This window comes from Schistocerca nitens, chromosome 2 (genome assembly GCF_023898315.1).
Source record: "Schistocerca nitens isolate TAMUIC-IGC-003100 chromosome 2, iqSchNite1.1, whole genome shotgun sequence".
In the NCBI taxonomy this organism is placed as follows: domain Eukaryota; kingdom Metazoa; phylum Arthropoda; class Insecta; order Orthoptera; family Acrididae; genus Schistocerca; species Schistocerca nitens.
The window spans coordinates 1,026,710,811-1,026,725,832 of NC_064615.1; the positions used below are offsets into that span (position 1 = coordinate 1,026,710,811).

The 15,022-nt window shown below is 37.7% G+C and overlaps 1 protein-coding gene across 1 annotated transcript in view; it reads left to right on the forward strand.

Moving 5' to 3' along the window:
- LOC126237376 (dynein axonemal heavy chain 7) overlaps positions 1-15,022 on the forward strand; it is a 1,033,797-nt gene that overhangs the window by 79,931 nt on the left and 938,844 nt on the right. The window contains exon 2 of the mRNA XM_049947460.1: positions 8,134-8,287. Coding sequence (XP_049803417.1) covers positions 8,134-8,287 — 154 coding nt within the window. The remainder of the gene's footprint in view (positions 1-8,133; positions 8,288-15,022) is intronic.

Consider the following 15,022-nt stretch of genomic DNA (forward strand, 5'->3'; position numbering starts at 1 on the left):
CTTATATAGATTTTTCTAGAATTTTGGTAATTGTTAAAACAGAAAATTAATGGAATACAGTGAATTTTGGCTCATATTAGAAAATAACAGAGTATAAATCATAACATAAAGTACCATTACACAGTATATAAACTGTGTGGGACTACAGTCTCATTCACATTGAAAGTAGTCAGATATTCCTACTTGAGGCCTAAAGAATACTTTGAACAGGTTTATTACATTATAACAATTCCCGAAGTGTTGTATACATATATTGCCCATATTTGATTAAGCTTAGGATTATTATTGACATGTTATTAGCTTTCAAATTAATTAATGTGAGTGAGAATCTGGTGATAAGAAAACTCTAAAGAAAAGGAAAACTCCTAGCTGTTACGTTTCAAGACTCACCTGCCACGACAGTTGTCATGTTGTAGAAATTGATTTACATGCAGTTGTTGGCACCTCTGTATCTGGTGCGACAAATAAACATTTCAAGTGCAGCTCAAGATATTTTGATGATCTTTAAAAAGGACAGACTGTGAATAATAACAAGGATGCATAATTGACAACAAAGTGACTTATGGGAAAGAAGGGATATGTAGGTCCTGCATAGGGGGAGGCATTGTAGATAACTTTAGTCTCTCCAAGACTGATGAGATATATCCTAAGGACAGAAAGAGAGAGAGAAAGAGAGAGAGAGAGGGGGAGAGAGAGAGAGAGAGAGAGAGAGAGAGAGAGAGAGAGAGAGAGCTGCCCCATAGATTCACTGTTGCTAAAACTCACATGATCTTATTAGTAAAAATTCATTGATCACCTGGGAAGCACCACGACATCAATGCTGATAATGCAGCATCAGCACCGGTGGTGTGTCATGTGGATCCTTACCCCTCTTCCTCAGCCCCAGAAAAATGATCAAAAATATTGAGGCTGTTACAATAATTTTATGCCTCGGTTCATTAATGGTTTTTGTTTCTGACAGTGAAAGTTAGTTGCAGCTGAACTGTGATCTACACAATCTCAATACAAGGTACTAGTAATAGAGAACTATGTTATTGAAAAATATGTTTAATGCTGGTGATGAAGGTATTTTTATAATCATAAAAAATACGATAATGTCTAGTCAGATTAGTACAGATTTAGAAAGCAAAATTATTTTGGTGATCCCTGCCTCATCTGTGGGGAAACTTGTAGAATATTTTGCATAAATTTCCTGATCATTTTATAGCTTTAGGTGAGGATTTCAACTTAGCTGCTGTAGTCTGGGAGACTCAAATGATTAAAGTAATAGAGATGAGGAAATCATGTGAAATTGTTCTAAATGCCATATACAAAACATTACGTTGAGGGTGTACACACTGACAATGTTGAGTGTGAGTGGACAAAGTTCAGGAGCATTGTACAATATGCTTTAGAAAGCTACATGCTGCGCAAAGTTATGATGGACGGAAAAGATCCAGTGTGGTTTGGCAAGTGTATTGGAAAGCTGCTATGAAAGCAAAGAGAGGCTCACTGCAAATTTAAACATAACCAAAGCCTCACAGGCAAATAAAAACTAAATGAAGCCACAGTTAATATAAGGAGACCCATGCCTGTAGTTTTCAATGCATTTAACTGTAAGATTCTAGCTACCAACTTCTCAGAAAATCGTAAGTAGTTTTGGTCGTATGTTAATCAGCAAATGGATGGAAGCCATCTACCCAGATATTCTGCGACCACAGTGGCATTGAAATAGAGAAAGACACAGAAAAGGATGAAATAACATATTTTTCCAAAACTGTTTCATAGAGGAAGATCACACTGTAGCTCCCCTCTAAATTTCCACACAAATGACAAAATGACAGATATAAAAGTAAGAAACCATTGCATAAAAAAGCAACCGAAATTGCCCATCAGAAGAAAGGCCACTGGACCTGCTGGGACACCAGTATGACTCTACATAAAGTATGTGAAAGAAGTTTCTTTTCTTCTAGCAGCAGTGTCCATAGGTCTCTGGAGGAGTGAAATGTTCCTGATGACTGGAATAAAGCACAGGCCATTCCCATTTTCAAGAAGTATCATCAAAGAGATGCACAAAACTATAGGTGTATATGGGGTGATTTTTTTCCATTGTGTACAAACTAGGGATTGATCGATGAGAGGATACAGAATAAAAGAGGTCTGGTGAATTTATGTCTGGAAATGCATGTTTTCTGCTAGAGACCTTTTATTCAGTCATACTTTGTTACAGAGACTCCAGTCTAATATGCACTGTATCATGCAGCCACAGTTACAGTGTGCATGATTTCCTCCTAGTGGATTGTACTGTTCCTCATATGTCATGCCGTAGTGTCCCTCCTGCCATAGGAATTGGCAACATTGTGTCCAATTCACTTCTCTCGTGGACTCACTTTGTGGAGGATGTGCAATTCACTTATCTTGCTGGCTCACCTTGTAGTGGATGTGATAGTGTTGTACACAATTGTTCCATATTCGGGCCATTGCCCTGCCAGTACAGGGTAAAGCCAGATGACTGTGTGGAACATTACCTTTGACAACTGATACTGCCCTCATCATTAACAGTGTGTGCAGGGCTTACTGGCGACAGACTTTCCACATTGGGAGTAGTTTTGTCACTGGTTTCTTCACCAGGCAACCACAATTCTGGGATCTGTGTCATCCATCCTATTCACAGATGAAGCCACCTTTATGCAGACTGGTATCTTCAACTTTCATAACAGTCATCTGTGAAATAGTATGCAGGGCCTCATGGTATGGTGACAGCAAATCATCAGCGTTGACGCAGCTGGAATGTGTGGGCCAGGATAATTGGTGCCCATATTTTGGGACCAGTCTTTGTTCCACATTGCCCAACAGACTGGAACTATTGGTGTTTCTTGTGGATGACTTTGACTCCCCTGGTACAAGAAGTGCTGTTGATGTTGATGATTCGATTGTGTGGCTGCTACATGATGGTGCTCCAGCCCACTTTGCATCTCAACCGTGTCTTCCTGGCCAATGAATAGGATGAGGGGGTCCATTTGCATGGCCTGCTCATTCACTGGATCTCAACCCATGCGATTTCTGGTCATTGGGCCATTTCAAAGGTATTGTGTATGCAGAGTCTATTCCAGATGTGGAGGCACAGGAGCAGCATATTCATGCTGTCTGTGACACTGTTCAGGTGCAGCCTGGCCATTGTAAGTGTGTGAGACAGAACATGCTACACGCATAGATGCATGCATTGAGGCACATGGAAACCATTTTCAACACATACTGTAACTGTGGCTGCATGGTACATAGTGTATTAGACTGCAGTCTCTGTAAGAATGTGTGATTGGATAAATGTTCTCTAGTATGGAAACTATGCATTTCCAGACATAAGTCCATTGGATCTTTTTGTACCATATCCTCTTATCAACAATTCCCTAGACTTTGTACATGGTGGAAAAAAATCACCCTGTATATCTGATGTTTGAACATCTTCTCTGCAGAAAGCAGTGGATACAGTACTCTAGTTGATATTGTGTGCCATGACTTCAGAAAGGTTCTTGATTCAGTTCCATGCTGCCATCTAGCGAACAAAACACAAGCGTATGGAATATCAGGCCAATTATGTGATTAGACTGAGGAGTTCCTAGTAAACAGAACACAGTATGGCATTCTTGGTAAAGAGAAGTATTTGGATGTGATAAATAACTTCAGATGTACACCGAGGTAGTGTTTTCGAACCATTACTTTACACTTACTTTAATATGTGTTATACATGTGGCAAGGGCCTTTTCAGCTATACTCCTGCTCTACAAGCCTCTTCCATTTGTTTCTATTGAGTGCACTGTTTGTCCATTTGGTCTTTATGTTTATCCTAGCTATGTCCTCGTGGATGTTATGTTGCCATTTAATTCTGTGTCTCAACCTTCCTCTCATTCCTCTGTTATCCTGCTGAATGCTATTTTAGGTAGTCTGTTTTTTGTCATTCTTGTTATATAACCTGCCCAGTTCAGCTGTCTCTTCTTTACTGTAACATCATTGTTACAGTATTTGTACAGTTCTCTTAATTCTTCATTTTTTTATCTTTTATTTCATGCTATTTCCATCATAAACCAGTTCAAAAATTTTTCTGACTATTTTTCCTTTGAACTTTCACAGTTTTTCTTTATCTTTCTTTCTAAATGTTAATGCTTCACCTCTGTATGATGTTACTGGTATAGTAGTCAACTGATACAAGCAGACATTGAAGTTAGTACTTTTCGCAATATATACAAATGACCAAGTAGATAATGGCAGAATTTCCATGAGGCTTTTATGTACATGGTGCTGTTGTATACAGAGACTTTGAAATTTCGGAAATTTGTAGTGAAATGCAGGAAGACCAACAGAGTATCAATACTTAGTGCTGGGAGTGGCGGTTGATTCTCAGTACAAACAAATGTAACGTATTGAATATATCTACACAAAAAGACACTTCATTGTATGATTACATGATTACAGAACATCACTAGCTGCACTTACTTCTAAAAAATGTCTAGGAATATGTGAATGAGTCCATTCACATATTTAAAATGGAATGACCACATAAAATTAACCACAAGTAAGGCAGATGCGATAATGAGATTTGTTGGAAGAACCCTCACGAAATGTACTTCACCAGCAAAGGAGGTAGCTTATAAAACCTTTGTTCAGTGAAACCTTTAATATTGTTTGGCAGTCCAGGATCAGTACCAGATAGGATTGATAACAAAGGAATTAGAGCAGAGTCAAAGAAGAGCAGCACATTTTGTTACAGTTCATTTGATAAGAATGAAAGCATTGCAGAGATGCTCAGCTAACTCCAGGGCCAGTCACTGCATGAGAGCTGTTTTTCATCATGCTGTGGGTACTGTTGGAGTTCAGAGAGTGTGTTTTCTTAGAAGAGTCAGTCAATATATGCTTCCTCCTATGTATATCTCATGAAATCTATGCCATGTTTTAGATTCTGTTTTATAATATTTCCCAAGTCATTGGAATTGTAATTCTTAGCATATGCTATTTAGATCTTCCACCATTTCATTAAGCACTTTCTTGGACTCACTAAAACTAACATGTTGTCAGCACAACTTATATATGTCACCTTTGGCCTCCTACACTCACTTCATCCATGCACTGTGCTCTGGATAGATGTTAAATGGCATAGGTGAAATGCAACATCCTTCCTTGACTTCTCTTCCTATTCCTATTCTCTCCATTAAGTTTCCACCAATTTTGCTTAATGTATAACTACTAAATCAGTATTATTTGTTTCCAGTTGATGCCATATTTTCTTGTAATAAAAATGAGTCCATCCCACCTTATTCAGTCAAAACCTTTTGGCAAATAAATAAAAAACAAAATAAACCTACCTGTTATTTTCTATGTACCTGTTTCCTGAGGCTTGAAGTAAAAGTAAGGATGTTATACCTATTGTGCCCCCATCTTCTTCAGTCTGTCTTTGTGTTAGCCTTCATCTCTCAGTGATGTGAAGATATGCTAAGAACGACATGTGATTCAGATTCCATATTTAACTATAGATCCTCTTTCCCTGGTAGGAATACTGAGGGAGGTTAAGGAAGCACAAGTCACCAAAATGCATCCAGTTGAAGGAACTTGCACACAGGTGGCTGAAAATCCCTCTTAATGGACTCTTAGCCAATCATCGCATATGAATTTACTTACTTTACACCTGTTCTGAAATGATACTTTTGTCCCATGATGCTGTTTAGCTTACTATACACCCATATGTTCACCATTCTCAGTTAAACCTAGGCTACATCTGGTTTCAGACTTAAAATACCTACATTCCTCACATTTTCTGGTGTTTTCTTTGTGAGAGATGCAAAGATTGATTTCAAGATGCCATTAGGCCACTCACTCTTTGAGTATATTTCCATTATTAGTGTTTCTGTTGGAGCTCATCAACCACTGTAGCCTTTCCAGTTTTCATTTCCTTAAAAGCTGTCTCCAGTTCACTCCGTAGAATGTTATAGCCCTTTATTACTTCATTCACTACACTTCCAGTTCAAGTTATTCTGTCTACTACCATCTTTCCCCTTCATGTAATTTCTCAGTATTTCTTTCCACATCTGTTCAATTTCACATGGGCTGTGCACCATCCTACCACTCACCCTCTCTATCTCTATGATTTCTTATGTTTTTCTACTTCATCATTTCTGTCAGTTTATTGATCTTTGGTCAGTTATCTACACTTTTCACATTCTCTCTCTAGGCCTTAATCTTAGCACTTGTATTGCTTTCTTATTTAAATATTTTTTAACATTTTTTCCCATCTTTCATTGATGTTATCTGGTTAAACCATGCTGAATTTCCTACAAAATAGTCTTCTGTTGTCTTAGTTTTTCCCTCTTTCTGTAATCTGTAGGTAACTTCTTGCATCTCTCTATTTTTGTATCTTTGTTGGATTAATAAATACTCAAATTAGTGGTGTGTGCATGGGAGTGTGCATTTCAAAGTCTGTGTAGTTCTGTGTGTGAATGTGTGTACTATTACTAGAAAACGAGCTAGTGGTTGAAAGCTAATGTGAATGCTGTTTTCTGTTACCTGTTACTGTGCTCCATGCATCGAATCACCATAGGCAAGTGATTGCCTTGCCTTTATTTTATGCATTGCTCCCTCACAGAATTTTTCATTATTGTTATTTAAATATCTTAGTTTCATAAATTGCCTTTCATTCTCTTGCCTGTTGTATCCCAACTCTGTAACTCTCATGTCATGAGTAGTAAAATTGATTATCTAAACTATTATTATTATTTTGGCTGTAGTAAGTACATTCAGTTTTTCGTCCGTATTTTCTCATGTATGGAATTTTTTAATTTGCCTTGAGATAGATGTATCAAAGTATTCAATTTTCTATTTACTTAATTTCTTCTGAATTTCTAACTTTCAGTATGTGGCCTCAATGTATTCCTCCTCTTGGAGATCTATGTAAGGAGATATTTTAAGTTCAGAATCTGTTACATGATCGTCAGTAAAGTGCATGTCTAAGGAAACAGTAGTGTGATTGCTACCCACTTCTTTCCACACAGGCAGAAGGGGTCCCAACCAGGTTCTGTCCCTGGTCTGGGTCAGGTATTGTTTGCAGCCACTCTTTCTGGATCAGCTGCTGCCATCTTCCTGTTCATCTGTCCTTTGAAGTGGCTGTTGATACCTTGCAGAGTGAACTCCTTATGCTGTGAGTGAAATTGCACTCATACTGATCCGCAAGTGCAGGGATGCCTCTATCACAATTTTACACCATTTTGCCATTTATTGGGCATAAACATGAACAGTATAGTCATAAGTTACCATACTGTTAATACAGTACACAAATTAAGTTTGGATGATTTTCTTGTCCATTGTTAATTGATGTCTTTTTGTTATATACAGAACCTGTTGAATGAATCCTGTGATTGTTCTTTTGAAACTGTTTAACCATGATTACTGAAGCCATAAGTGAACACTCTTTGCAAATGTTAGTTGCAACTGTGACTATGTATTAGTATGTGATTCTTTACATGTGACAGTTGTCTGAGACCTCAGACAGAAAGATAATTCTTTTATAAGGTTCTTCAATGTGACATTCTTTTTGATAGTATGTTATCTGATCTCCTATTAAGCTGATGATTGCAAGTTCACAAAAGTATTGTAAGGAGTGGCCTGTTTGCTTTTTTAAGGTGTTATTAGCACATTAAGAAGGTGGCTTCATAGAAATATTGTACACAAAAATGAAGTAATAAAATCAGTTGGAAATTAGGAAACATTATATTGGTCAACCAAGTGAAGAAGGACAAAAAAGCATAGCTATGAAAACACATGGCTACTGTCTTTGTCAGCATAGTCAAATGCCAGTTTTGTTCATGTAGTGGTGTATACAGTTGTGTTATTAATGCTGTGTTGTAAAGCAGTGCAGCAATTATGACATGATGTTTACTTTGAAATAATACCATACACCTGAAATAACTGCAAAGTTTTGTTGAAGTATTTATTCCTCTTGTATAAACATTTAACAGTGTTTAATTTTAACTATTTACCATACATGAACTAAATTTGCCTCTATTGGCCAATTATTGAAATCATAAAACATGAATGTCAACATAATTTTAAATAAATTGAATCATTTACTTAAATAAACACAGTCATATTTGATTTCCATTTCTCTTCCAGTGATCTGAGGCTAATCAATATTGATGAATTTACAACCAACAGGAGAGCATGGGATTTGGGAGATTTTCAACAAACTATCATCAAGCAGATTGAGGCAGTGAAGTCTTCATTGCAAACAGTGTGGTTTCCACAGATACAAAACATATTTTTCCAGGTACCTACAGGATGTTTAATTTTGTGGTATAGAATTTTGTCACTGTTATTGTATTACTATTAACAAACACCAATTGGAATAGTTAAAGACCTCTGCCACAATTATGAGGATTAAGAAGATGAAGTAATATTAGAAGAGGACTATTTGAAGACTGCAGTGCTTCACTAGTCATGGGCATATTTTCAACTGACTTACCCAGACAGTTATAGGGGACCTACAATTGAACATATAATCAAAACTGTCATATTACTGGCAGAAGCAAGAAAGCAATTAAGACTACCACCTTTGGATTAGCAATCTGATACTTGCCCACTGTTTATAAATTATGAAACCAAAAGACAGAAATGAAATGACTGCCACATTACATGATTCAGCCCCCCCCCCTTTCACTTCCCTCCCCTCCCCAGAAGTGAGATTCAAAAACTGCCTTTATATGTAGTTACAGTGCTCATATTTCCATTGCAGGCGAGGATGCCTTCCTGGCTTCTTCTGCGATTTGTTTTGTACTGTAAGACACAAACAAACAGCACAGCCATAGTGAACCCAAGTTTATTCTTCTTCCTCATACAAGCAAACAGCAATTGAGAACATAGACACAAATATAGAAACAATCCAGTTACTGCTACAGGCAGTTTCTGACAATAAGTATGAACACAATACGAGGGTGAGTGCCTACTGTACAGTACATATAAAGAGCAGGGTTCTCTTAGATGGTGTGATGGATGCCATACCATGTTCACAAGTTGTGTGACCCACTGCAGGCAGCCTGGCCAGCATGTGCAGATGCCGTCAGTGGAATCTTCAAAGTGTAGCATGCAGACAGCCTTGTGCAGCAGTATGTATTCAAGTGTTATGTAGAGAATGACAGTAATTGTCTTTGATTGATTTTAACCTCCTCTGTCTAAAATCAAATGCACAACAGTTCTTATTCTGTAGGGTAAGTAACATAGTATGGAATATCGATGTAAAATTTTGAGAAAGAGGCAAAGTAAATGTTGAGGTCGTTATTCATCAGGGAATTTTACAGGGTGCATAATTTTTGTATTGTTATGTTTATGGTATAATTTGGTTTAAAAATGGTGAATTCTTCATTGTACTTTTTTATTTATTTGAATTTGAGGTACTGTATTATCAGGTACATGCGAAAGTCCTCCTTGTTCTTCTCTTCTTTCATTCAAATGTACTGTATAGTCTCTCCTTTTAGCCAATTAACAGTGTTTCTCTTCATAATGGGATGTGAAAAATAAACGGGATTTAGAATTTCTGCTGTTGCAATGGCATTAGGTGTAGCTGTGTTGATACTTGGCCAGCACATGCCTGATGGTTGTCTATATCGCACGAGTCTATGTTCCTAGCAAACAGTGAGATAGCATGAAACTTCCTGGCAGATTAAAACTGTGTGCCCGACCGAGACTCGAACTCGGGACCTTTGCCTTTCGCGGGCAAGTGCTCTACCACTGAGCTACCGAAGCACGACTCACGACCGGTACTCACAGCTTTAATTCTGCCAGTACCTCGTGAGTCGTGCTTCGGTAGCTCAGTGGTAGAGCACTTGCCCGCGAAAGGCAAAGGTCCCGAGTTCGAGTCTCGGTCGGGCACACAGTTTTAATCTGCCAGGAAGTTTCATATCAGCGCACACTCCGCTGCAGAGTGAAAATCTCATTCTGGAGTGAGATAGCATGTTGTGAAGAGCAGGGGGTGGGTGGGTGGGGTGGGGGAGCTAAATTTGTTAGATGAATTGCAAACAGTTTATCATCCATCAGGACTTTCCTAGTTCCCTCACAGTTGTGGTCATCATTCATTTTTGCTATATGATAAGCTCACACTCCCCAGACAGAATATTAGGCACCTCCTTAAAAAGAGCACTCCGGTCACTTTGGAGTGCTGTAGATTGTGTAGAGCTAGTAGCAGGCTGACATGTGACCTTCCACAGCTGGCATAAGTCATGAAAGTGAAGTGATTAGATTAGAGTAGTTTTTCGTTCCATAGATCCATGCTGAGGAGATCCTTGTGGATGTGGAACATGCATTTTTTTTTTTTAAAAAAAAGCTGGAGTAACAATACCAATAGTATGAATATATACAACACATCATTTGTTTCTATTAAAAAATTCATCAATGGAGTAGAAGGAGTTGGCCACTAGTAAGTCTTTCAGGCTCCTTTTAAGCTGATCTTTATTTGTAACTATATTTTTTATGTTTGCTCGCAAATTATTGAAGATGTGTTTATGAGTAGTGAACCCCTTTTTGAACTAAAGTAAGTGCTTTTAAGTCCTTGTGCAGATAATTTTTGTTCCTGGTACTGTATGTATTAACTGAGCTGTTTGTTGGAAAAAGAGATATATTATTTAGGACAAATTTCATTAAGGAGTACATATACTGAGAGGCAGCAGTTAGTATACCCAGTTCTTTGAAGAGGTTTCTACAGGATGTCTGTGAATTTACTCCACAAATAAATCGTATTACATGCTTTTGGACTCTGAAAAATTTTGTTTGACTTGAAGAGATACCTCAAAATATTACACCACATGACATTATGGAATGAAAGTAGGCAAAGTATGCAAGTTTTTTCATTTTTATGTCGCCTATGTCAGCTAACAGTTGAATTGCAAATACAGATTTGTTAAGGCGTTTCTGCAGTTCTGTGGTGTGCTCCTCCCAACTGAATTTATCATCAAGTTGTAATCCCAGGAATTTAGGACTGTCAACCACTTCTATCTGCTCTTCTTCATACTTTATGCATATGCTGGGTGGAAACCTCTTACAGGTTCTGAATTGCATATAGTGAGTCTTTTCGAAGTTTAATGTCAGTGAGTTGGCTTTAAACCATTTATTAATATCCATGAAAATATCATTAGCAGATCTTTCTAGAACTACACTCGACATACCATTTATTGCAATACCTGTGTCATCTGAAAACAAAAAGAACTCTGCTTCTGGCAGTGTAACTGATGAGACATCATTAATGTACACAAGAAAAAGCAATGGCCCTAAGATGGATCCTTGTGGGACACCACATGTAATTTCTTCCCATTCTGATGATGACTGATGATTTAATTCACTAGTCCCTTATACTGATACACTTTGTTTCCTGTTAGCTAGGTATGACGTGAACCATTTTGCAGCACTGCCTGTGACACCATAGAATTCTAATTTGTTTAAAAGGATGTCATGGTTCATACAATCAAATGCCTTTGACAAATCACAGAAAATACCTGCTGCTTGTAATTTGTTATTTAATGAATTAAGTACATTTTCACTGTACGTGTAAATAGCCTTCTCGATATCAGAACCCTTCAGAAATCCAAACTGTGTTCTTGATAATATGTTATTTGTGGTCAGATGCTTGAGAAGCTGCCTGTACATTACTTTTCTGAAATTTTTGAGAATGCTGGCAAAAGTGAAATCGGTCTGTAGTTTGATGGTATCTCTTTATCCCCTTTCTTGAACAGAGGCATAACATCTGCATATTTTAGCCAGTCAGGAAATGTCCCAGTTATAATTGACTGGTTACTCAAGTAACTTAGAATTGTACTAAACTCACAAGAACATGCTTTAATTAATTTCGTTGATATTTCATTGTAACCACTAGAATGCTTTGTTTTTAAAGATTTTATTATGGAAGTTATTTCTTTTGGTGAAGTGAGTGACATATTCATGTACCTGAAACTATTTGTAAAGGCTAGTTTCAGATATTCAAGGGCATTATTTACTGATTCTGACAATCCCATTTTATCAGTAACAGATATAAAGTACTTGTTAAATAGATTTGTGACATTATGCCCATCGGTTACTAATGTGTCTTCTACCCTTAATGCTATTTGCTCCTGTTCCTTTCTGCTTCTACCAGTCTCCTCTTTCACTGTATCCCATATTGTTTTTATTTTGTTCCCTGACATTGCTATCTTCCTCTCGTAGTGCATTTGTTTAGATGTCTGAATTACTTTTTTTAATATTTTACAGTATTCCTTGTATTTAGCTAAATCATCAGCATTGGAGCTATTCTCGGCGGACAGATACACCTTCCTTTTTGTCTTACAGGAAAACTTTATTCCTTGTGTAATCCATGGTTTTATTATAGACTTCTGTTTAATTTGAGTAACTTTTAGAGGAAAACAGTTTTCAAACATGGTGCTGACATTGTTCATGAATGTGTTATATTTTTCATTCATGTCATGAGCACTATAATCATCTATCCAGTTCATATCTTTGAGCAGTTTTCTAAAACACTCAATTTTTGGTTGACTGACTACTGTCCTGTATTCAGATTTAGCAGTCTTGATAATCTGCTTAGAATTTACATCTAAAACAAGGAGCTGCATGTCATGATCTGATAGTCCATTTATTACAGGTTTTATGATATGATTTTGTTCCTTTGATTTGTCTATAAAAATGTTGTCAACAGCTGTCCTTGAGGATTTAGTGATCCTAGTTGGAAAGTTTACAGCGTGAGTTAGATTGAAAGACAACATTACTAACTGCAGTAAATGTTTACTGGAAGACTGCTTTAGAAAATCTTTATTAAAGTCACCAGCAATCAAAATTTCTTTGTTTCTTCCTGTTAAATAACCCAAAAGAGTTTCTAGATGATTTATAAATAGATTATAATTTCCTGCATGTGCTCGGTAAATAGTTACTATTATATAGGATCTGTTATGGAACTCTACTTCTGTTGCACATGCTTCTAGATGCTGCTCTAAAGAGAATTTATTAATGTCAATGTTCTTGAATTTATGGCAGTTTTTAATAAATGTGGCAACTGCTCCTCCATCCTTATCTACTCTGCAGAAGTAGGAAGCTAGCTTAAGTCCTGAAATGTCTAACATATCTATACCAGTTGTCACTTGATGTTCAGAGAGGCAGATTATGTCAATTTGGTTAGATGAATTCATTTCATCAATACAAATGAGTAGTTCATCAACTTTATTTCTGAGTCCCAGAATGTTCTGGTGTAATAAAGATAACTGATACTGCATACTAATGGGATTATAACTGCTTTGGCGAAGATGAACTGGCAGTCTGGTTACTTTTTGTTAAACATTGTTTAAATGGAGGCTGTATGCTAAAGTCTGACTTCTGTTCATCTGTTTTCTCAAACTGAGTGTGTCTGCCAATCTCTCTTAAAACTCGTTTTCTTTTCCCCTTCCTTATCCTAAAAGAGGCATCCTTCTGACACCTGTGACCACTGGTATTTTACCACTTGTGACAGTGTTTTCTGCAATCAACCCAGACAGTTCCTATTGAGGTGAAGGCCATGCCTAGTGTAGTCCCACCTATCGATAGCATCCACAGGAATCAAACCAATATGGGACCCTATATCCGTCCTAAGCAGCCACTCCAACTCCAGTTCACCCTCCCGACGGAAGAGTTTAAATGAGGCCAATCATGGCGTCTCAGCACAGACACAAATCCCACACTTGTATGCTGTGTGTGTGTGTGTGTGTGTGTGTGTGTGTGTGTCAGTCGTAGGTGGTATGGAATCAGGAATCAGTGAAGATGTGATGGAATGTTACAAAAACGCTACAGCATTTGTACAAGTCCAATAACACAATGTGAGCAAAGTTACCTGATTGTTTGGTGTATCAATGTAGACTGTCCAATGTGTCTACAAGGAGGAATGTTGCACCAAACACAGCCATGTAATGTGGCATGGGAATTGTGTTCATAAAAAGATCCTGAGTGACAGGGACCAGAGATGAGTGACATACCTTGTCAATGACAGTGAATTTCAAACCAAATAGGAATTACTATTGCCAGTGGATGCAGGTGTGTGTCAACCATAAGACTGAACATTGTTAAGGGAATTGTGTCTGATGGACATTTGGTATTGGAAGTCTCACACAAAGGCTGCTCAGCTCCAGTGGGCCAGACAACACTGAAACTGAGCTGTAGCAGACTGGAGGCATTTAATGTGTCCAGCAAGTCAAGATTTGCCTCTTTTCAGATGATGCGAAGCGAAGTGCGCCAATGGCCCAGTGAGGCATTTAATGTGCCATGTGTAGAGGGTGTAAGCCAGGCCAGAGATGGTGCCATGGTGTTTTAGGATAGTTTTCATACTGTGAATTCGGTACACTCATTTATGTTAATCTGAAAATGATCCCAAATGATTCTGTGGACACTCCCATGATAACAGCTGTGTTCTCAAAGTGCACACATATGTTCCTGGTTTAATGAACTCTCACACGCACCATCTTGCTTCCACTGGTCTGCTAAATCACCTGATCGAAATCCTGTGGACAATGTTTGGGCCTGTTCGGAACATCTGAATACGGCATACCTTAGGAAGCTTGTGGGCTTTCTTCCTGACTGAATTGAGGTCATTTTCAGGGATAGAAGCAGTATTAAGCATTACCAGCGTATTTCCTGGGGGGGGGTTGATGAGTTGTTTGACTTCTGTGCTAATTTATGGTCTTGCTTTCCATCGAGTTGTATAAAAGACAATCAAATGAAAAGGAGACAGAGGGGAAGAAACTAAGTAAACTGTTTATTATTTCAAAAGTAATCACCAATCACCATAACAATTAATACATTAATCCAACTTTGAGATAAAACAATCAATGCCTTCATAAAAAAATTTTTGAGCAAATTGACAGCCAAGAATTCATTGATCAAGGTTCCAAAATTGGGAGAGACTGGGACTGTACTTAGGATGTGCAAGGGTTTCTCAGTGAAACTTCTGGAGCTTACTCAAAATAGCTTCAAAATATGTGGGCCACTATCACAATTAATCTCAACA